Raw genomic sequence first — 22,559 nt, 5'->3', positions numbered from 1 at the left:
AAAAATTAAGCATAACCCTACATACTAAAAAGTAAAGGCTTACACAACAGTATCTAGGACTTGTTCAAGGAAAACGACACAGCTCAGAAAATAGAAAAAAAAATAGACATATATGTGATATGTGATAGACATATATCAATCATAGATAAACAGTAACATGAACACGAATGTGAGAGAGAATAAGATTCCTTAAGATTGCAAGGTCTCAATCAATGAAGATGTGTGAGGTCCTGTTCATTCATTCAAGATTTTTTTTAAACTTATTTATTCACTTACTCATTCACTTACTCAATCACTTCATTCATTCATTCATTGTAGGTACACCCAGCATGGAGCCCATTGTGGGGCCTGAACTCACAACCATGAGATCAAGACCTGAGCCAAAATCAAGGGTCAGACACTAAACCTACAGAGCCACCCAGGCACCCCTCAACATTTGTATGAAAAAAAAAAAACACCTTAAAATGGTAACAGAGTTCCTGAGCTCTGAAGCTGCTAGGGTGGAAGCAGGAGGGCTGGCAAGAAAAGACAAATGGGAGACTGGATTTTCTAAAGGCCAGGAAAACAGGAGGTGGCTGCATTGTCAGCATGCTTCTGACATGAAGAAATGGAGGACCTCGGGCTCACAATGTTAAAGTCTCTTCTGCAGAGACCGGAGAAAGGTAGAGGACCAGAAAGAATCCAAGGTTATCTCAGAAAACCCAGGCGATAGTACTTTCAAAGGGATATTAATACTCGTCCACTGTAAATGTTCACAGCCCCAAGTTTCCAGAACTGGAAAGTGAGCTGCTACTGATCTAAGCAGAGAACTAGAGAAAGCCAGTGAGAGCCACACACATGATTTTGTGCCCTCGGGTAGGACCAGACGGGCCCCTCCTCAACTCCCCAACCTAGTCATAGTGTGATGCCCGAGGGCTCAGCCTTTCAGCATCTCCTGCCCATCATCTTCACTGGCTTCCTTAGCCTCGCAAGTTCACATTTCAAATACCAACTCCCAAATGTATCTCAAGCTTTTGCCTCTACCCTTAACTCCAGACTCCTATCTCCGGCTGTCTGTTTCACACTTCCACCTGTAGCAACATGGCTAATACTCAAGCCCTAATCTACTCATTCACTACCTTCCCCATTTCTGTTGGTATCAACTCCATCCTACCTAGTTGTTAGACCAAAATCTTTTTTTTTTTTTTTTAGGCCAAATTCACCCTCAATTCCCATCTTATATCCCACAGCCAGTTTGTCAGAAATCCTATGGGTGATACCTTAGAAATATATCCAGGATCTGTCCACTTCTCACCACCTCTATCCCTTCCCCCAGTCTACCCACTCAACAGCCTCCTTACTGGTTCCTTTGCTTCTACCCTTGCCCCTCTACAGTCCATTCTCACACAGCAGCCAGAGGGATCCTTTAAAAACAAGGCAGATCCTGTCACTCTCCGGTTCAAATGCTGTAATGTTTTCCCATTTCACTGTTGAGTAAAAGCCAGAGTCTTTGCCTCATATGCTCTGGGTTCCTCCAATCTCTTTGGTCTTATACCCTACATACTCTCCATTCGGCCATCTGGCCTTCTTGGCTCTTCCCAGAACATGACAGGCATATGCCATCATGGCCCTGTGCACTGGCGCCCCTTCTTGTATGCTCTTCTACAGACACTGTGCACCCCTTCCTTCCTTGCAATCCTGGCCCAACACTCACAAGCTCTGCCAGCCTTCCCCCAGCAATAAGAGAAGAGACTGCGATTCCCACCTCACCAAGGCTTCCCTGTCCTCTCCCCTGCTTTTCCACCACAGCACACACACACTCTAAAGAAAAGAGACTTGTCTTTTTTTGTTCACTGCTATATTCCCAGCACATAGTGCTCAGTAAATATCTGTTGAGTGGACAATGGAACCAGTCTTTTCAGTTTTCTCCTACCTTTACAAACCCTCTGTTTTAGGCAAACCAGCCTAAACATCTGCATACTCAGCTAAAACATACCTTCCTATGTTTTGTTTGTGCTACTCTGGTAGCTCATGATACTCATTCTTCCTCTGTTTAGCTTACATCAATCTTTTCCATTTTTCAAGCTCCAGCTTAAACTCCATCTTCCTGGTGAAGCCTTCCTAGGCTTTAGATCAACTAAACTCAAAGTGATACCTTCTTTCCTGGAATTCTAAAGCATTCAATCTGTCAATTTTTTTTTAATTTTTCAATGTTTATTTATTTTGAGAAAGAGAGAGAGACAGCAAGCTGGGGAGGGGCAGAGAGAGAGGGAGAGAGAAATCCCAAGCAGGCTCCATGCTGTCAGTGCACAGCCCAATGCAGGGCTTGATCTTATGAACTGTGAGATCATGATCTAACCCGAAGCTAAGAGTCAGACCTCTAACCAACTGAGCCACCCAGGAGCCCCTCAATCTGTCAATTCTCAAAACCCTCAGGAAGTTATCATTTACTGGTGATGGTTCATAATTTAGATTTTCTATAAATGTATTTTCTCTATTAGATGGTAAGCTGCTTGAGGATCCTTCACAGCCTCTAAAACACCTAGCACAGTGTCCTGCACACAATAGGTCCTTAACAGATATTAGTTAAATGATTAAAACAGAGTTTCCTAGTGGTATAAAAAAATACTTTTAAGTAGTATACCTAGAGACATTTTAAAGAGTTACATTCTACCTCACACCGTATACAAAAATTAACTCAAATGGATGGCAGAAAGAACTAAGACTAGAAAACTTTTAGAAGAAAACCATCTTCTAAAAAATCTTCATCATCTTGGATTAGACAATGATTTCTCAAGCTATGACACCAAAGCACAAACAACAAAAGAAAAACCAAATAATCTGGATTTCATCAAAATTAGGAACTTTTGTGTTTCAAAGGACACACAACAGATAATGGATAAAGAATATACAGTAGACATACACAATGAAATATCACTCAGCCCTCATTTAAGGGCTTTGTGGACAATGGATGGGCCTAGACAGCATCATGCCAAGAAATATCAGACAAATATGATATGATTTTACTCATATGTGAAATCTAAAAAACAAAACAAATGAACTAAAAAAGTGGAAACAGACCCATAAATACAGAGAACTGGTGGTTGGCAGAGGGGTGGGAGGATGGGCAAAATGGATGAAGGCAAGTGAGGCATAGGCTTTCCAGTCATGAAATGAGTAAGTCACGGGATGAAAGGTACAACACAGGGAACACAGTCAGTGGTATGGTGACAGATGGCAGCTATACTTAGGGGGAGCACAACATAACCTATCAAGTTATACAGAGTTATAGAATCAGCTACATTGTACACCTGAAACTAATGTAATGTATGTCAGCTATACTTCAATTAAAAAAAAAAAGAAAACCACTCAGATGGCAATCAACTTAGTACAGGGATAAATAAAATGTGGCACAGCCATACGATAGAGTATTATTTGGCCATAAAAAGGTACGAGGTACTGATATATGCTAAAACATGGATGAACCTTAAAAACATTATGCTAAGTGAATAAAGGCAGTCACATAAGGCCACATATGGTATGATTTCACTTATATGGATGTCTAGAGTAGGCAGACCCAAAGACAGAAAGTAGATAAGTGATACTGCCTGGGGGGTGGGGTGGGGAGAACCAAGATTTTCAATTGTTCACTAGAAAACACATACGTGTGAACACATCAAGCTTGTGATTTCTAGGATATTTTTCACCTAAAATGAAATTATATTTAAAAAGAAAATTAAAGAAGGGCACCTGGGTGGCTCAGTCAGCTAAGCATCCGACTTCAGCTCAGGTTATGATCTCGAGGTTTGTGAGTTCAAGCCCCACACTGAGCTCTCCGCTGACAACTGGCCTCTCTCTCTGCCCCTCCCACGCTTCACATGTGTGTGTGTGCACACTCTCACAAAAATAATAAATAAGAATCAAAAAAAAGATTAAAGAAAAAGCGTTAGACTAGAAGACAAGTAATGATCTGAGAGTAAAAAAAATCATAAAGATTGTGTGAAATTCTTTAACATTTAGAAAATAATAGAATACTAGATGCAAGGATGGGCCCCCTAAATGTACAGATTTCTTATTTTCATCTTTGGTCTTATCATCAGTCGCTATTTGATTTTTCACAGAGGTTTGCTATTTTTAGCTGCCTAGACAAACTTTGAAGAAAATGAGTACCCCTTACTGATAGCAGATGCTCAGTGAAATGTTTTTTATTTGACTAAAGACAAAAGTGTGCAGAAGGCAAAAGACCTTACATCTAGGTATTGGCTATGGAGGAAGGAAGTAGTGCTCACTACCCTGATATCCACACACACTTACCTTCAGTGCGCCTCTTCTTAGAGCGGGGATAGCCCTGAGGGTTGGCCTCCACTGTGTTCTCTACAGGGCTGAGGGAGTGGCAGTAGGTGGTGACTGGACCCCAGGGACAATCAGGTGCCTGGGAGACACGCTGCAGACACTTTTCCAGGTAGGACAGTCTAAGGAAGGGGTGAGATGAAGAGGCTGACTTGTCTGCTAGGCCCTCACTACTTCCCTAATCCTCATCTTTATCCATTACCCACTAACTTACAGCAGCTGCTTGTCCTGATGGAAGAGTCGGGGGGAAAACTCGGCAAGGAGCTCCAGGAATGCTAGGTTTGGGGGCTGACCGGAGGAACCAGTTGGAGGAGACTCAGACAAGGAGAATTTGATGCCTTCCCTTGGTTGAACAGAATTATTTTAGGAAGATGGCCCCTCCTCACTTTCCTCCCCAGGGAAGCATCCTGTCAAGTGCACCCTTCCCCTGTTCCCAGTCTGTCTCCCAGAGAATACCCACCAGCCAACCTGACTGCTGCTCCTCAACATGCTTATCCCTCCCTCCAAGACCACACTCCCACTCTCCCTGCACACAGCCTATGGCTCACCCCTCTTCAATCAAGTACCCTGACTTTTAACCAGTACTTTACTTGTGTAGCGTGACCACAAGGTCACGGTTCTGTAGCTGCTGGGGCCCAAAGCTCAAGGCAAACCTTCGGGCCAGGTCCCTCATCTCACTGAAGGCAGGAAGCTCATTCAGGCCCTGGGGCCCCTGTTCTTGCAGCAGTTCTGTGTACAACTGTGTCCAGGAGACATGGTACATTTGGGAAACGAAGGAACAAAGTGGAAATAGAGAAGTACAGCATTCCTTTCTCCGCGTAGAAATTCTAAAGGACTTGGGATGCCACCTGCTACCTTTACTCTTTCTTTCCTCCCAGGACACTGTTCCTATTCCTGAACCCCTACAGAAAGAAACTTCACCCTTGCTCTGTAACAATAAAAATGTCCCGGGGCGCCTGGGTGGCTCAGTCGGTTGAGCGTCCGACTTCGGCTCAGGTCACGATCTCGCGGTCCGTGAGTTCGAGCCCCGCGTCAGGCTCTGGGCTGATGGCTCAGAGCCTGGAGCCTGCTTCAGATTCTGTGTCTCCCTCTCTCTCTGCCCCTCCCCCGTTCATGCTCTGTCTCTCTCTGTCTCAAAAATAAATAAATGTTAAAAAAAAAATGTCCCTAGTAACTGAAGAGACTGACAGAGAACAGGGCAGAAAAAAAATTAGGTATTTCCTATCGCTTTATTGTTGGTGCTCCTATGTCCCGATAGTTCAATTTCTATGAAGTTGGGGAAACTGCCCATCACCTAATAGTTTCTACAGACTTACTAGTTATGAAGAAGACAGTCAAGTAAAGTTAAGAGTCAAAATAAACTAGAAAGTTCCTTAAGGATCTCACATTCTAAATGGCTGAGGGTGAGCAGAGAGTTTGTGGGCTACAGGGAAGGCATATCACAGGTCAGAGGTATTCCAGGCAGAAGGGAGTACCTGCTTGAGGCTCAGCAGCAGGATTCGGGAACAATGACTTCGGTCAATCTGCCTTGCTCTAGTTAATGTTTCCTTGATAATGTCACCATAGTCACCGTAGAACTGAGGGACAGGAAATGAAGAAGATATCGTTTGGCCACAGGGCAAGACCGGTTCTGTTGTTTCTTCCTTTACATTTCTCATCATGTCTCCTTCCTAAAGTGAGTTAAGTCAGGAAACATGAATCTAAGTATAAAACAACTCAGACTAGACCAATAGGTCAAAGCCCGAAGACCTCAGAGTTTAGGCAAATAAATATGGGAAGAAATTCTGCTCAGAGCCCATTTCTTGGGAAGAAGTGCTCACAGTAAACAGAAATCAATACAATGGTGAGTTAAGGCAACTGAGGTACACATCTTCCATTCTTTTTTTTTTTTTTTCTTCTTATATTACCCCAGTTTACGGAGACTGGGTTCACAGAAAAAAACAAAAAGATTCTGGACAGGATGAATAAGCTTACTTTCTCTCCAATTAATTTCCTAACAGCTTTTTTTCTGTAATTGTTTACTACCAATTCCTCTTTGTCCCCTTGTTCTAAACTCCTGTTGCCTTTTTCCTCCTGCTTTTCTTCAAGCCTGGTACTGTCATCCTTGCCACGTTCTTTCCTGCAGTGTTCCAGCATCTGAAGTCGTGGCTGTGCTCGCTCAGCCTGACGCCTCACTGTACCTTGTTGTAGTGTTTGAAAACATCTGAGGCTGCATCCATCTCCAGCACCCCATAAAGCAGCAGCTTGCAGAACCCAGCCAGGAGGCGGCGCCGCTGGTGCAGCTGCTCTATCTGTAAATGATCCTCCTGGGAATGACCTGGCTCACATCAAAAGCAGAATGGAAAGATCAGAACCACAGATCTAGGACTCCTGCCCTTATATGCCTGAGGCAGGCCCAAGCCCCAGACCCTTCCTGAGCCCCAGGTATAGAGTCCTTGTACCACTGCCCAGTTCTCCAGGCTGGATGAAGACATGGTCCATGAGGAAGCTGGCTAGTTCAGACTGGAGCGTGGCTTCAGGAAAAAAGACAAGGGGTCTAAGAAAATCGCGACCCCCTACAATCATCTGAGGGCTGAAGATGAGAAGTAGATCACTTAATAAGACAAAAGCCTGTTGGGGGGGGAGAAAAAAGAATGCTTGAAGAGGACAGGATATTCACAAGACAGAAATTACACAGCTAATTTCTCCTTAGAACAAGGCTTCCTCAGACCATGAGAAGTGACATGCCTCCTTCGTCCCACTTGAGGAAATGCTAACCTGCTCCTGGATCTCAGAAGCCACATCTGAGAGGCAGCTCTGGCAGAGTTCGCAGAATGCCACCATCCTGTCCTTCAAACTCAACAGCTGCTTCTGTGGAGACAGTGGCTTGAGGAGGAGGAATGGAGACACAGGCTCCTCCATTCCCACTCTCCCTACTCAGACCCATATTCACCTGGGAAGCACCTGATCCAGAAAGGTGGGTTAGTGTCCACAGAATGGAAAAATAGACAAGAGTCAAGGCTGGCAGCATCACCTGTAACAACCAAATGTTACAAAAATGGGGGAGTCAGGAGTGAAGGGCAGAAAGGGAAAGAGGGAGGAAGAGAGAAAGGAAAAGACAGACAAGCAACACACACAAAGGAGTGAAGAGAGAAAATGAGATTAGAAGAGACCTGATTCCTTCTCTGGGGGAAAAAGATCTGATTCTGTACAATCTTCAGAGCATTCTGTCTTGGACAGGAATGCCACCTCTTCTTTATTTATCTGATGTCTCCTAGAATCCCTCAACATTATCCTTGACTCCCCGGGAACCAGAGAGGATGGCTGTTTTCAGGCACTGGAAAGTACAGTTCACCTTCTAAAGTGGAACTGAAGGAAAGATATGCACATGCTCTTCCTCTCGTGTCTCCTCTGCACCCCTGGGACTGGAACTGCCTGGGATAGTCGGCCACCTGGGACACAGGGCCCTTAAAAACTCCCCTCTGCCTCCACATCTCCGACTCATCTACTTGCCTGGTGAGGAACTTCTCCTGTGTCCACAGCCTTCCGGAGGAGTCGGAAGCATGGCTCATAGAGCTCCCAGCGAGTCAGGTCGTGAGCACTTTGGGGAAGAGATGGAAACATGATGCAGGAACAGAATGAGAGGAATCACCACCACAGACACCAGTAGAAATAGGAAGAGGGAATGGGAGGTGAGCTGCTCACTTGTAGAAGGCAGACAGGCGCTTCAGAGTGGCCGCCAGGCTGTACACCTCATCCTCATCTAGGAAGGACGACTGAGGGAGAGAAAAGGTCCACAACAGGATTTTCCCAAGAACGCATAGATCCACATTCCCCATCTAGCGGCCCCTCGGACCCAAGTTTGGGGCTTCCCATATTTCAGCCCCAGTTCCTACCTGCAGCAGCTCTTCAAGTTCTTGCTGGAAGCGGTCGCTCAGCAGATCCACCAGCTGGCTGCGGGCAAAGTCTACCCGGCCGAAGAACGTGAACTCAGGATTACAGAGCAGATAGAGGGCATGAGCACCTGCCTCAAGCACCGTGGGTTCCGCGTGCTTCACCACCACCTCCTGGAGCTGCTGCAAGAACAGCTCCAGGTGCTGACAGAAAAAGAGATGGGAGAACACAGTGCTCTGGGCAAGGAAAAGAGGGGGCAAGTCTTCTGGAGGGGAGTGGGGTTGGGGGAGAGGAGAAATACGATTGAAAGCATTAACTTTCAAGGGGAAGATGCCTATGGAAGGGAAGGCTTATTGATTTTTCTGGAACCTGGGTTCCTGAGAACCAGATACTGGCAGTGGAACCTTTGGTCCTACCAAGAAAGCAGCAAGGTGTAGGAACTTTACCTTCCTCTCTACTCACCTTCTCCAAGCGCCTCGTGCAGTAGATGTTGAGGTCAAAGTAGTTAAGAAGCTGGAGCAAGGGAGCAACCTTCTCCGCATCAGCTGAGAACTGTAGGGGTTGAGAGGGAGACCTAATCACTAGCTAATGTATGCTAAGTCTTACTCCCAGTCCTCACTGGGGGCCATTTCCTTTCACCTCTCATTCCCAGGTACTGAATGGTAGGGCAGCTCTACCTTGGCCAGGAGCTGGGGTAGCAGGGGGATGAGGTGCTCTGTCAGCTTCACCTTGTCATCGGCTTGGATCTTACGTTCTTTCGGGGTTAAGCCCTGGAATTAGTCATTTGGGCGTATAGGGAAAGATATGGAAAAACACTAGGTCCATAGGGAGTGCGTGTGTATCCCTCCTCCCCACAATCTCATCTGCCCAGGAAGGAAAAGATAATTCATTTGGCACCTCCTTCAAATTTATTTTTCTAGAAACAGAATTCTTTGAGGGGCAGAGAAGAGGCACCCTAACCCAAGGCTTGAGGGTGAAGATAGACCATACCTGTCTGGACTTTTATTGCTAACCAACCCACCCACCCTTCACACCATACCTTCCTCCCAGTGATCCGCCCCACAGGTGGGTGACCTTCAGAAGCTTGCCGAACACTGGACACCAAGATCTCAATCAATGTGCTCTCCTGCACATCGTCCAAGTCTGGGTTGGCAGGAGGATGAAAACCAGAATAACAAATTAGCCACCCTCCATCTCCCAAGTCACCCCAACTCCCCCACTGCCCAGGACACCTATGCCTCATGGGGGAAATGACCCCTCCTCCAGCTACCAGGTGGCACGCACTCTGGTCCTTCTCCAGCAACAGGCTTGTCAGACTCTCCCAGTCCTTCAGCTGAGACCCTGCACAGTCCCACAGGCTGTCTACTAAATAAGCAGCATGGTTATGGAGCTGTGGAAGAAGGTACATGTTAAGTTACTGAAGCTATGTTAGAAAATTCTGGGAAGTGGCTACTGACAAACCATGTCTCTCCTTCCTGTAGTGCCAGTCCCATCCTTTTCTACTCACAGGTCTTTATGCACAACAGCCAAATAGTTCCTTCCCATACGTCACCTCACTTTCCACAAAGAAGGACAGCAGAAGGTGGAAGAAAGTTCTCTGGGCACGTGGACTTCTGCGTCGCTCTCTCCCACTGACCATTTTAGTCTCATACTCAGGGTAGAAGAGCCTGGTAGAACAAACACAGGGAAAGGGCACACCTGGGAGCAAATGAGGAGTGGAATAATCTCCATGAAAGAAAGAAAGAGTCCAAGGAGACGTGTGAGGAAAAGAGGTGCAGAGCCAAGGAAAGCCTCAAGGAGTTAAGAGGGGGAAAGCAACAAAAGAGAGACTTTAACAGGTATGTGGGGTGGTCATTGGGAAGAGCAGCAGCAGACACAGGAGAAAAAACAACACAGGAGGATGTTAAAGGAACAAATGAGAGGACCCTACTCACTTCCAGTAGAGAAACTCCCCTGCAGCAGAGGCCAGGGCTCGGTTAGAGGCATATACAACTGGGTAGATGCCCTCACAGTCTGCATCTGTCAGCACCCCTTCCATGTTCCTGCCAAGAGAAAAGGAGAAAAAGCAGGTGGATATGAAGGATGTCCCCTAGCACAACTAGGGCTAGAAACACAAAGAGGCAAATAAGGATTTGGAACAATCCAAAAGAGGAACAACAACAACAAAAATCAATGAGGATTAGCTGACAAAGAACTTCTATTATTATTTTTATTATTTTTTTTAATATTTAATTTTTTTAACACTTATTTATTACTGAGAGACAGAGAGAGACAGAGCATGAGCAGGGGAGGGGCTGAGAGACGGGGAGACACAGAATCCAAAGCAGGCTCCAGGCTCTGAGCTGTCAGCACAGAGCCCGATGCAGGGCTCGAACTCACAAACCGCGAGATCATGACCTGAGCCGAAGTCGGACGCTTAACCGAAAGAGCCACCCAGGCGCCCAAGAACTTTTAAATGAAGAATGGAAAACAGAAAAGTATGGAGAGTTAGAGAAGATAAGAAATATCCCCCCTGGAGATCCTGCAACTCAGGAATGACCTGTCTTTCAACCTGTTACAGAAAGAAGAGTCAACCTGTGACAAGCGGAGGGACAGGACTCTGGAAGGGCCTGCCTAATGCTGGAAAGGTAGAAGTCTGAGATGCGTGCCTCCCCATTCCCCAGGACTCACTTAAGGATGAGTGTTAGTAACTTGACAGCTTCCACCGCCACATCATACTCTCGGTCCATGACCATGGAAACCATCCGGTCCTATAAGGAGAGAGAACGTTGCTCAGTACTTCACTGTATCCATCCCAAATCATTACGCTCTCTTAGAATTTGAGAGATTCCTGGGGCGCCTGGGTGGCGCAGTCGGTTAAGCGTCCGACTTCAGCCAGGTCACGATCTCGCGGTCCGTGAGTTCGAGCCCCGCGTCAGGCTCTGGGCTGATGGCTCAGAGCCTGGAGCCTGTTTCCGATTCTGTGTCTCCCTCTCTCTCTGCCCCTCCCCCGTTCATGCTCTGTCTCTCTCTCTGTCCCAAAAATAAATAATAAAAAAAAAAAAAAAAAAAAAACGTTGAAAAAAAAAAAAAAGAATTTGAGAGATTCCTAAAGAGAATGAGTAGGCAGAGGCTGGGATAGCTGTAGACACATAAGAGCAATAGGAATGGAAAGATGGGGTGAGGGAAACAGGAACCAAAGAAAGAGCCAAGCACAGGAATACTGTCCCAATTTTACCTTAAAGCGGCTGGTAAAGAGCTCCAGACGGGCAGTCAAATCCCGGCTGCCATACAGCCCTTTTAGAGCCTTGAGACACTTCAGACGGACTTCGCGATGCTATTGAGGAAAATGGAATATGACTAACTATTCCTCTACTCAACCCCCACTGGGCTTCCATGCCCCTCTCTCAGATTACTCTTTCTGGGCTTTGGTGTCCTCTATGCTGAGGACTTTGGGGTGACTCAGAGACAACAGACAGCTGTCTTCTTATATAAAAAAATGAAAAGATCACAGCAGAATTTAGCAATCATAATGAAAAGGATCTTTGGGGCACCCGGGTGGCTGAGTTGGTTCAGTGTCCAACTCTTGATTTCAGCTAAGGTCATAATCTCATGGTTCATGGGATCGAGACCTGCGTTGAGCTGTGCACTGGCATTGTGGAGCCTGCTTGGGATTCTCTTTCTCTCCTCCTTCTCTGCCCCTCCCCCACTCACACCCTCTGTCTCTCTCTCAAAAATAAATAAACATTAAAAAAAAGAAAAGGATCTTTTGGCTATCACCCTAGCACCTGTATCACCAATCCATTAATAGCTTTCTTGCTTTTTTCTAGGGAAAGTTTTTCTCTACTCTGGTTTTAAGGTGTTCATCTCCTGGATATATCTTTCTCTCTTCTACCTCATCCTACCCTCCCCAATACTGCGGAGTTTTGAGGTTCACTGTCTTGATGGGCTGATCACTAGTGAAGCTCCTAAGCAGCAGGGCCAGGAAAAGCTGTGGTGTCTTGAGACAGGGAAGATGGTGAGGGTAACAGAGGAAAAGAAGCTGACTCAACACTGACCTTATCATGCAAGGTCCAGCCAATATATTTCAAATAGCTGTCAGTGAGGAAAGATGTGCTGTAGCTTTGCATCCAAGACCCAATCTCTTCAATGCAGATAGCACGGATCTCAGGAAGGATGTCCCTAGGCACAGAGAGATAAACTGACCCCTATCACCATCTTTCTCTAAATTCACTTTCCATCCACCCAGACATCTCCCTGCCATAGAAGAATCTACTTTCTTGACTGAACAACATGCTCCAAGCCTTTCATTTTTCCCTCCCAATGTAAATATATAAACAATAAATATTTTCTAGGGGCACCTGGGTGGCTTGCTTGGTTGAGCATCTGACTCTTGATTTTGGCTCAGATTATGATCTCATAATTCGTGAGTTTGAGCACCATGATGGGCTCTGTGCTGACAGCACAGAGCCTGCTTGGGATTCTCTCTCTCTCTCTCTCTCTCTCTCTCTCAAATAAATATTTAAAAATAAAAAATTAACATTTTTTTGGTAATACTGCATAAAATAATTGAGCTTATTTTCCATGCCCCTTTTAAAACTGACTTTGGAAGTCAGTTTAACTGTTGGCCAAATTTCCACTTGAAGAAAATATTAAATCAGCTGAAGAGTTCTGGAAAGGCAGAGGTTGAAATCTAGGTAACAGTGAGAAAAAAAATATGGATGCTATTTTTAACTTAATTCCACCAGTTCTTTTAAACAGTGTAAAACTCCCCTGCCTTTAGCCCAGTGAAACAGCAGGCTGCGCTAGGAAAAGGCCTGCCAAGTTGCAAATGCTCAGAAAAGCCCTGCCTTTTGTCTCTCTGCTGTGGTCTTCTCAGGTCTCCAGCTCCAGGAAGATGGGGAAGGGAAGATCTTAGGCAAAGCTGGAGCAGAATAATACTCAACAGTGCCTTATTCTCTTATTTTCTCTCCCAAAAGAGCTTACAAGAGCCTCTGGAGTTGGGGGTGAACTAAACCTTACTAATTTAAAACATCTGTTGTCAAAGTTTTTGCTGCAGCTGCATTTGCACTAGGACTAACCAAATTACCAGGGTTATAACGGAGGGACACCTTGCTACGTTTACAGATTCCATAACCAAGGACCAGCTGTTTCAACGAGAGGAGCGCATTCACTCACCTGTACCGATGCACAAAGACCCCCCTGAAGAGCGCATTCATCATCCCCTCAATCTCCTCTTGATGTTCTTGGAGCTGGAAGACAGGGAGTAACAGGTCAATCTTTCTTGTGCCCCAAAAGTATATAGAAAAGTATGACTTCCACTTACTTCCTTTTATTACAGGACATAATCTGAACCCCTGATATCCTAGGTTTCTTTTCAACCTTCTAAATTCTGGAAGAAGCTGTAGAGTCAACCACCGACTCAGAGGATTCTTTGTGTTTGGAAAAAATATCACCTCTGGGTCTGGTTATTTTTGGCTATTCAGAGGCACTAGCTGGTAGTTACACAGATTTTTTGACTTACAATTGAGAACATGAATTTTTAAATAAATGCAGTTTATTTGATAGAAATAGAAAACCTAGCAGAAGAAGAAAAGGAAGAGATTAGACCAATGGTCCTCAACTAGGGCCCCTCAAGGCACATTTAGCAACTTCTGAAAACATTTTTGGTGGTCACTAATGGGAGGGGGTACTACTGCCATCTAGTGGATAGAGTCCAGGGATGCTGTTAAACATTCTGCAATGTCAAGACAGGCCCCAGGTCAACAGTGCCATTGTTGAGAAACCCTGGATTAGATGAATAGATATCAAGGAAGCAGAATTATAAAGGAACACAACTGACCCTACCTCTTCAATAAATCAATATATGGGGAGGGGGGGCGATGGGAGAGGCAGAGGTTAAAAGAGGCTTAAGAAATACAACAAATGCAATGCATCATAATCCTTAATTAGATCCTGGTTGGAATTAATCAGATATAAAAGCCATTTTGGGGATACACAGGGAAATTTAAATATGAATTGGAATTAGAAAATATTAAGGAATAATTAATATTTTTGAATGTGAAAATGGTATTGAGTTAATGCAGGAATAATTTTTTTGGATGATAAGTTTTAAAATAATTTTCAGAGAACATATTTAAGTCTTTAGGTGGAAATACCAGTATATATATAATTTACTATAAAATAAAAAAATAATTGGGGCACCTGGGTGGCTCAGTCAGTTAAGTGTCTGACTTCAGCTCAGGTCATGAACTTGCGGTTCATGGGTTTGAGCTCTGCTTCAGGCTGTGTGCTGACAGCTCAGAGCCTGGAACCTGCTTCGGATTCTGTGTCTCGCTCTCTCTCTGCTCCTCCCCCACTCATTCTCGCTCGCTCTCTCTCTCAAAAATAAACATTTAAAAAAATTTAAATAACAAAAAATTAGAAGAAACAAATATAATGAAATATTAGTTGTTAAATCTAGATAATTCGTATATGATGTTCACTCTGCCAGTGTTTCTCTCTGTCAGAATGTTTGGGAAATTTCATATTGAAAAGAAAAGGAAAGAGAGAGAGGGACAGAAGGAGGAAAAGTTGTCATCAGTACCAATTTCTACAGAAGTTTGGAAAAAGGAAATTAAGAAAAGACCACTGACTATAGGGATTAAAAAGTCAGTGTTTGGGGCGCCTGGGTGGCTCAGTTGGTTAAGCGTCTGACTTCAGCTCAGGTCACGATCTCGCGGCACGTGAGTTTGAGCCCTGTGTCGGGCTCTGGGCTGATGGCTCAGAGCCTGGAGCCTGCTTCTGATTCTGTGTCTCCCTCTCTCTCTGTCCCTCCCCCATTCATGCTCTGTCTCTCTCTGTCTCAAAAATAAATAAACGTTAAAAAAAAAAGTAAAAAAAAAAGTCACTGTTTTGGAAAGAATAATTTCAAAGAAAAATGGGGAGACAAGCTAGGTAGTAAAAAATGGATTCAGTTGGATATTAAGGAAGTAAGAAAATACTAAAAAGGATAGAAATGGAGTAGTTCATAGAGAGGAAGAGAAAAGGGAAGATTCAAAGGCCTACAGACATTTCTAAGTGAAGAGAACAGTGGGGAGAGAGGGATTAAAAACAAAAAGAGAAATAATGACTGATAAAGCAAGAGCCTAGACAAGTAAAAAAAAAAAGATTCACGGTATTATACATAGGATATGAGACAGACCTAATACACATAAGGTTTAAGATCATACTGACATTGAAAATAGTAAGAGAGAGTAAGGAAAGAAGGTTTACCATGGAAGAAATCTTGGTGAGGGGTGAGAAGACAGTCAATTGTTGTGGTTAGGCATGGGGAGTCCTGCCAACCTCATGCTGGAGGAGTCTCAGATACTAAGAGATATTACTAAGAAAGAGTAGGGGGAAAATCAGTGTCTCATGACAGGCACAGCTGTTTGAGGGTTTAATCAGTGTAAAAGATTTTGTTAGGGCTTATGTCCTCCAGTTGTCTTTAAGTATAAAAGGAAATAAACCAAGTGTCCACTATGTGCCAGACTATTCACTCACCATCTATTTAATCTTCATAAAAAGGTAGAATTATCCCCTTTTTTAAAGAAAAGGAAATGGAAGCTTGGAAGTTATATAAGGCCATGGAACTGGTAGCTAATTGGAACAGTCCAGGAGTGATTGAAAAGCCAGTCACTTTCCAGTCCTCAAACAGTTGGCCTCCCTCATCAGTGGTTGGCCTTTAATACTCTGGTGATCTCCAGACTATATAGTTGACCAGAAAGTCAAAAATTAACTCCTTGCATGAGATGCAAGCACAGCACTTAAAAACATTCCTGGTAATGAATGTAGATAATGGAAACTAAGCAAAAGTGGGATTATAAAGAACTCTAAAATTTACTCTGAGTTAGAACTAATTCATTGAGATCACATCCCAGAAACAAGATAAGCATGCAATGACCTCTGACAGGATGGGTCTATTAGACTACTGTCAGACTCCACTGTTCATGACCCAAAAGGTTGCTTAGGGGCCTGTGCCTTACAAGAGAGAAGTGTGTGGGCAGGGGTAAAACGGGCTTCAGCAACAGTGGATGAAGCTGAGAGAGAGAGAGAGAGAGAGAGAGAGAGAGAGAGAGAGAGAGAGAGAAGAGGCAGGGAACACTTTTTACCTCTTTGCGTTTCTCCAACAGGCTCTCCAGTCGCTCAGGAGCTCTCTGTCCTGGTCCCTTATTTCGTTCAGCCTCATACTGCCGCTGATTATTGTCTTTGTGCAGACTCAGTTGGAGGGCAACTCTTACCAGGGAGGTCATTAGCTTCATGGCTTTGAGCCAGGAAAAACAAGAAAAGGGAATTTTTACTTAGGTCAGAGGAGGGAGGACAGATTTTAAAAAGGAAGAAAAAAAAGCATCTTGTGGTTCCAGTGGGAAGAAGAGGAGGAAGCAGGGAGTGGGGCACTTGGGGGTAACCCACCATGGCTGCTGCCACCTCTGCCACAGAAAGAAAGAAAAGAAGGAAAGAAAAAGGAAGGGGACTCAAAATGAAAAGCTAGAGCGGGTGACCCTAAAATCCTAAGACTGTTCTGGACATTTTTTTCTCCCCCTTTTGGGCTTCTTTTAATCCTCAGCATGTTCCCAGCTGTTGAGCTATAAGAAACAAGTTAAGACTGGAAACTGTCACTGTAATCTATCCTTTTTTGCAATACTACTAGTGAGAAACTTGGTTGAAGTTCAGGGTAAAAGAAGCCAGGGCTTGAAAGGCTAAGAAGAATTCAGAGACCAGAGAACACAGGAAATCCCCAAAAGAACATTTATAGACTAAAAATGAATGCTCACCAGCCAGGGTGCTAGTGTGACGGAAGGCACGGACTTGGGAGTCTGAGAGGCCAGTGAGCAGGGAGATGAGGTTGTCCATAGGGAAGCCGTCATAGAGGAGGCTATACTGGCACTGATAGACCAATGTTTTCACAAATTCACAGAAACTGCCCTGGAACTTCTTCCAGGATGGACCCGGTGCTGTCAGGGGATACTCTCCTGAATCCTATAGAAGGGTTTATGAACTGAATGAGAAAAAGTACTACCAAGTCTATGAAACCATAGGGACTTTGGATGTCAAAACCCAATAGTATAGTAAAAATCTTTCTCTGTTATACCTCATTTCCTGCTATTCTCAACTTCAGAGGCATATTCAGATAACATCTATGGGTCCCTTTTGCCCCCAAGAGATTGAACTCCTTCTTCCAAAAGCTATCCTATTTCCCACAGTTAGAAAGAAGGGGATAATGGGCCTTGTGTTTTGAAATAAGTGTGGCAAGAGAATTCTGATTGTCTTCCTCCACCTCATTAAACTGTTCTGTTAGGTGCCGGATGATCTCTGAGTTGGACATCTTCTTGAACATCTCGGAGGTTACATTGCCTGAGGAATGGAGGAGGTGAAGTAGTTACAAGAAAAATAACAGGACACTGTGACCATTTGCACATACACCTGAAGATGAGCTAGGAAATATACTGAAAAGAGCATAGGTGGGGAATCAGAAAACCTAAATCCCAGTCCTAAACCTGCTGCCATCAAACTGTGTATCTGCTGTTAAAGCAACCTTTCTAGAAAACCCAAAGGAATCAAGCAATGGAAAAGAATAGTTTAAAAAAAAAATCCTGGGGCACCTGGGTGGCTCAGTCAGTTGGGTGTCCAACTTTGGTTCAGGTCATGATCTCATGGCTCATGAGTTTGGGCCCCATGTCGGGCTCTGTGCTCACAACTCAGAGCCTGGAGCCTGCTTGGGATTCTGTGTCTCTGGCTCTCTTTGCCTCTCCCCTGCTCACACTCTGTTTCTCTCTCTCTCTCTCAAAAACAAATAAACATTACAATTTTTTTCTTTAAACCCAAATAAAAAATAAATAAAGCAAAAAAACCACACAAATTCTGGATTCTTATAACACAACCTGCCTGAGATTATCTTACCCCAATAAGTTAGGTCATGACCTGTGGGGATCTGGGGAATCCACAGCTTCAGTGGAGAAATATGGAAGGAAGTATCTGAGAAATAGGGAATAATGAAGGATGATTTCATCTAAAGATAGGAAGACTAAAAGATGTCTAATGGTCTATTTTCAAATTTGTGAGTATCATTGGCCTCACATTAGTGTGATTAGTTACTTTTCCCCAAAGGGTCTTATCTCCAAACCAAACCAACATAGTTCCCTAACTGGACCACTTTCCTACTTACCAATCTACAATGTGGTCAAATCAGTGAAACTTTTCATATGCTTAACCTTCTCTCTTTATTTAGGCGATTCCTAGTCCTACTCATCTAAATGTAGCAAAAGTTCTATAACATAGGAGCAAAGGGCTAGGGATTAGAAAGGGGTAGGAGTTTCCTTACCTTTACATCCACAAGATCGGATGAAAAAGTTAACGAGTTCCAGGAATCCTGCATCCTGGTCTTGCTTGTAGGTATCCAGCCACTCATCCACCAAAGACTAGGAAAAAAAAGGTGGATGATTTCTATTTCTGGCAATATGACAGAATGGAAATCCTGTATGATTGTACCAACTGAAACAGCTAAACTTCTGATTAAAATGTTAAAAACATCTTTTAAAACGTATTGCTGAACTGGAATGAAAGGTAGAATTCCGTATAGGCCCAAAATGAAGTGAGGGTAGCAATCCTGGGAGATAAGGAAGCTGATTCTTGCCCTGAGGGTTCTATGGAACCCCAGGAACCATGACTTTCTGTCCAGATAGCTGCATGGAATGCAGAGCATAGGAGATCGAGCTTTTGGGCTTTCCAAGAAGAGAGGTCCAAAAGGAGGCTCCTGCGATAAAGCGAGGTGCTGCAAAAAGTCATGTTAGCATGAAAACAGGAATGAAAAATAAACCCACAGGTCAGAAGGGGACAGCATGAACACCAGCTTGTTAGGACGTTAACGTGGGGTGGAAGGAAAAAAAAGAACTTGCCCTTGAAAATTCATAACCGTAAGTCAGCTCTCAGGTCTAGATTTGCAGTCTAGATCCACACTCCCTATACGATCAGAATACTCTCAATTAGAGAATTTAATTCAAAGTGATTCTGGAGGGTCCCCAGTCAACTACAGCCAAGCCAAGCAGGTTCCTCTCTTAAAAACACACCTTTAAAAACAAACAAACAAACAAACAAACAAACAAACAAACCAACAAACCACACCTTTAATTCAGGCCCCAAAGAATTCCAAAATATAGAACTCCAAAATATAGGGTCCAAAGTATAGAACTCCAAGAGACAATGAGCAGCTCAAAGTGTGAAACTTAGTAAAGAAATAAGGCACTGAAAGTAAGAATTAGCAGAAAAAACAGCAGAATCATATTCATAGATTTCAAACATTAAAGTTATCACAGATTATAAATTATGCTATGAATAAAAAAATAAAAGTGAAGCTTTAAACCAGAAGCAAAGAACAATCAATTTTGAAAAAAGACCCCCAAAAAATCTATAAAAATGAAAAAAAAAATGTAAAACCCATTTTAATGAATGGTTTAAAGGCAGATTGGACACAGAAAAACAAAAGCTGAGTGAACTAGAAGATTAAATCAAAGAAAGTATCCAAAATGCAGCCTGGACAGACTAACAGAAACAGTGACAGAGCTATTAAGAGACATGGAGAATAGAGTGAGAAGTTCTAATTAATGTCTAATTGAATTTCAGAACAAGATAATGGAATGACGAAGAGGCAGTATTTGAAAAGAATTTTCCATAGTTGTTGAAAGACCCCAATCTTTAGAGCCTGGAAGCCAATAGATTTCAAACATAACAGAGGAAAAGAAAATGTACACCTATAAACATTATACAAAACATCAGAACACAAAAGCAAAATAAATCTCAAAAACAGGGCAAAAAGAGATCACTTACAAAGGATCTGCATATAACACTTACAAACAAAACCACTTACAAATTAGATTTGAACTAATCCATAAGCCCCTAGCCATATGTGGCTATTAAAATTAAATCAAATGAAAATTAAAATCCGGTTCCACAGTCACACCAGTCACATTTCAAGTACTCAACAGCCACATGTGGCTAGTGAATACTATACTAAATGATGATATGCAACATTTCCATCATTACAAATTATTGTAGTAGATAGTGCTAACTTAAACTGACAGCTGACTTTCACCAGCAATAAGTGAAGTTAGAAGGCAGTGGAATAATCTTTCTAATGTGCTGAAGCAGAAAAATGTCCTCTTAGACTTCTACACCCAGAAAATAACCTTTCAAGAACAAGGGTAAAAGACATTTCATACAAGCAACAACAACAAAGAGTTAATAAACTCTACCTAACAAATTTTAAAGGAGAAACTCTGAACAGCAAGAGAATGAATTTTTACAGAAGATTTGAGAAGGAATGATAAATAAAATGATACAAATGCAGGTAAATACAAACAAACACTTTATAAAACAGCAATGTCTAATTTGTTGGCAAGGGAAATAGATACAAATAAAACACTACAAGACAGCATGTAAATTGGAAGGGGCAATTAGAATTAAAGTGTGCATAAGTCCTTATAGAAGACAGAATCCAAAAGCAAGGAAGTAAAGGAGAAAAAGAAACAGAAAAGCTAAGACAAAATGGAAGCACATAAAATGGGAGAAACAAATTCAAATGTATCAATAGTGCCAATAAATATAAATGAATCAAACTCTCTTGTTAAAGGAAAGATTGGCAGAATGGATTGAATAACATAATCTAGATATACGCTATATGCAGGAGACACACTCCAAACATACATAGATTGAAGGTAAAAGGATAAAAAAGGTATCAGACAAATAGTAACTAAAAATAAAGCTAGTATAGATTATGTTAATAAAAAAACAGAACAACTGTTTATCTTAAAATATAAAAAGTGACAGTAAATAACAATAAAAGGTTCAATTTACTAGGCAACAAATGCTCAAAATGCTTAAGGCAAAGATAGGCATGAATACAAAAGTAGTAACTAAAGAGAACATCTTTGTGGGTTTTAATACATCTCTCTGTAATTGACATACCAGACCAAAAACAAGGAAACCCTAACACCTAGTAGAAAGATCAAAACAGTATCACATTTGTACCATTTGGGAGTTTTGATCTCACCCTAGAGAACGCTCTACCCAACAACTGGAGAATACACATCTTCTGTGAGCACAGGTGAAATAGTTTTGGAAATGGGTTAAATGCTAAGTAATAAAGCTAGTCTCCATAAGTTTCAAAGACCACATTTTCTGACTATAATGCAATAAAGTTAGAAATCAGTAACAAAAATATAAATAGAAAAACTTCCTATATTTGAAAATCTAAAACTGTTCTAGAAACTAAAAACCTAGGGGCGCCTGGGTGGCTCAGTCGGTTAAGCGTCCGACTTCAGCTCAGGTCACGATCTCGCGGTCCGTGAGTTCGAGCCCCGCGTCGGGCTCTGGGCTGATGGCTCAGAGCCTGGAGCCTGCTTCCGATTCTGTGTCTCCCTCTCTCTCTGCCCCTGCCCCGTTCATGCTCTGTCTCTCTCTGTCTCAAAAATAAATAAAAAAAAAAACGTTAAAAAAAAAAAAAAAAAGAAACTAAAAACCTATACTACACATCAATATGACTAAATCTCAAACAATCGAAGTAAGTCACAGAAGACTATACATATAAAGAACTGCTCACTTATTTAAAAAAAAACACATTCTCTGGTGACAAAAGTATAATGAAAGGCAAGGGAATGATTAACATAAAATTTACTCTAGTGGTTATCTCTGGGTGGTGAGGGGACTGTGGGGGCCAGCCAGGTGGAGAGAAGATCTACTGTGGCCCTATTAATGTTTCATTTCTTGAGGTGGGACTAGAGATCTGGGTGATTATTCAAAATTTTTAAATTATACATGAGCCTTCTACACTTTTAGATGATAATAGAATTACAATAAAATTATGGAAAAAGAAATGTGGAGAGAGAAAAAAGGATTAGGTGTAACTGTTAAAATGGAGCTAAAAAGTCACAAGGGTGAACAAGTTGCCACCCATAACATTTCCTCTCTAGACAATCCAATGCCTCTGCCCGCCTCCTCCATCAGTCAATAAAAGCAAAATCCACCTTGTTCTGTGACACTTTTAGGAAAGGAGCATTCTCTCTCATCCAAGGTCTCCCTTACATCATTCCAAGGATTCACTCCATGGTCTTATCTCTCTTTCCTGATATAGGTTATATTCCCTAACATGTCCACATTAAATCAATTTTGTAAACATTTGTCCTTCTCTTTTTATCCTACAAAGAGTGAGATAGTATCAAGAAACAGAGGGTGAGACACCGTTTTACCTGCATGTCACTTTTGGCAGCTTTCACAGCATCAAAAAGATCACTGGTTGGTGGTTCTGAGTCTTTCTGGCCATGACCACGTACCATTCGGGACCCCTTCTTTGGATGTTTGGCCAC

The 22,559-nt window shown here is 42.8% G+C and overlaps 1 protein-coding gene and 1 long non-coding RNA gene across 10 annotated transcripts in view; one reads left to right on the top strand and one right to left on the bottom strand.

Annotated features, from left to right (window-relative positions):
* Nucleotides 1-22,491, top strand: part of LOC122209311 — a 27,943-nt gene extending 5,452 nt beyond the window's left edge. Inside the window, exons 2-4 of one of the 2 annotated variants that reach the window (XR_006197552.1) lie at nucleotides 10,763-10,829; nucleotides 13,309-13,454; nucleotides 22,400-22,472. This is a non-coding gene — a long non-coding RNA (uncharacterized LOC122209311). Of the gene's footprint in view, nucleotides 1-10,762; nucleotides 10,830-13,308; nucleotides 13,455-22,399 lie in introns of both variants that reach the window. The other variant, XR_006197551.1, reaches the window with a different exon arrangement.
* The window catches only part of STAG3 (stromal antigen 3), a 28,871-nt gene that overhangs the window by 2,673 nt on the left and 3,639 nt on the right, over nucleotides 1-22,559 (bottom strand). For 3 of the 8 annotated variants that reach the window (XM_042921022.1, XM_042921026.1, XM_042921021.1), the window contains 26 exons: nucleotides 22,443-22,559; nucleotides 18,524-18,620; nucleotides 17,480-17,556; nucleotides 16,977-17,181; nucleotides 16,314-16,465; nucleotides 13,360-13,433; nucleotides 12,240-12,363; nucleotides 11,420-11,518; nucleotides 10,873-10,952; nucleotides 10,137-10,244; nucleotides 9,755-9,869; nucleotides 9,487-9,592; nucleotides 9,242-9,345; nucleotides 8,880-8,972; nucleotides 8,665-8,754; nucleotides 8,205-8,405; nucleotides 8,014-8,084; nucleotides 7,822-7,909; nucleotides 7,262-7,342; nucleotides 7,087-7,179; nucleotides 6,771-6,939; nucleotides 6,510-6,646; nucleotides 5,805-5,906; nucleotides 4,920-5,068; nucleotides 4,544-4,672; nucleotides 4,294-4,451 (listed from right to left, as the gene is read on the bottom strand). In XM_042921022.1, the coding sequence (XP_042776956.1) occupies nucleotides 4,294-4,451; nucleotides 4,544-4,672; nucleotides 4,920-5,068; nucleotides 5,805-5,906; nucleotides 6,510-6,646; nucleotides 6,771-6,939; nucleotides 7,087-7,179; nucleotides 7,262-7,342; nucleotides 7,822-7,909; nucleotides 8,014-8,084; nucleotides 8,205-8,405; nucleotides 8,665-8,754; nucleotides 8,880-8,972; nucleotides 9,242-9,345; nucleotides 9,487-9,592; nucleotides 9,755-9,869; nucleotides 10,137-10,244; nucleotides 10,873-10,952; nucleotides 11,420-11,518; nucleotides 12,240-12,363; nucleotides 13,360-13,433; nucleotides 16,314-16,465; nucleotides 16,977-17,181; nucleotides 17,480-17,556; nucleotides 18,524-18,620; nucleotides 22,443-22,559 (3,019 nt within the window). Of the gene's footprint in view, nucleotides 1-4,293; nucleotides 4,452-4,543; nucleotides 4,673-4,919; nucleotides 5,069-5,804; nucleotides 5,907-6,509; nucleotides 6,647-6,770; nucleotides 6,940-7,086; nucleotides 7,195-7,261; nucleotides 7,343-7,821; nucleotides 7,910-8,013; nucleotides 8,085-8,204; nucleotides 8,406-8,664; nucleotides 8,755-8,879; nucleotides 8,973-9,241; nucleotides 9,346-9,486; nucleotides 9,593-9,754; nucleotides 9,870-10,136; nucleotides 10,245-10,872; nucleotides 10,953-11,419; nucleotides 11,519-12,239; nucleotides 12,364-13,359; nucleotides 13,434-16,313; nucleotides 16,466-16,976; nucleotides 17,182-17,479; nucleotides 17,557-18,523; nucleotides 18,621-22,442 lie in introns of all 8 variants that reach the window. The other 5 variants (XM_042921023.1, XM_042921024.1, XM_042921027.1 and 2 more) reach the window with 4 other exon arrangements.

Source organism: Panthera leo, chromosome E3 (assembly GCF_018350215.1).
Source record: "Panthera leo isolate Ple1 chromosome E3, P.leo_Ple1_pat1.1, whole genome shotgun sequence".
Lineage (NCBI taxonomy): Eukaryota > Metazoa > Chordata > Mammalia > Carnivora > Felidae > Panthera > Panthera leo.
Note: the sequence above shows the minus strand (reverse complement) of the source record. Positions and strands in the feature narration are given on the sequence as shown.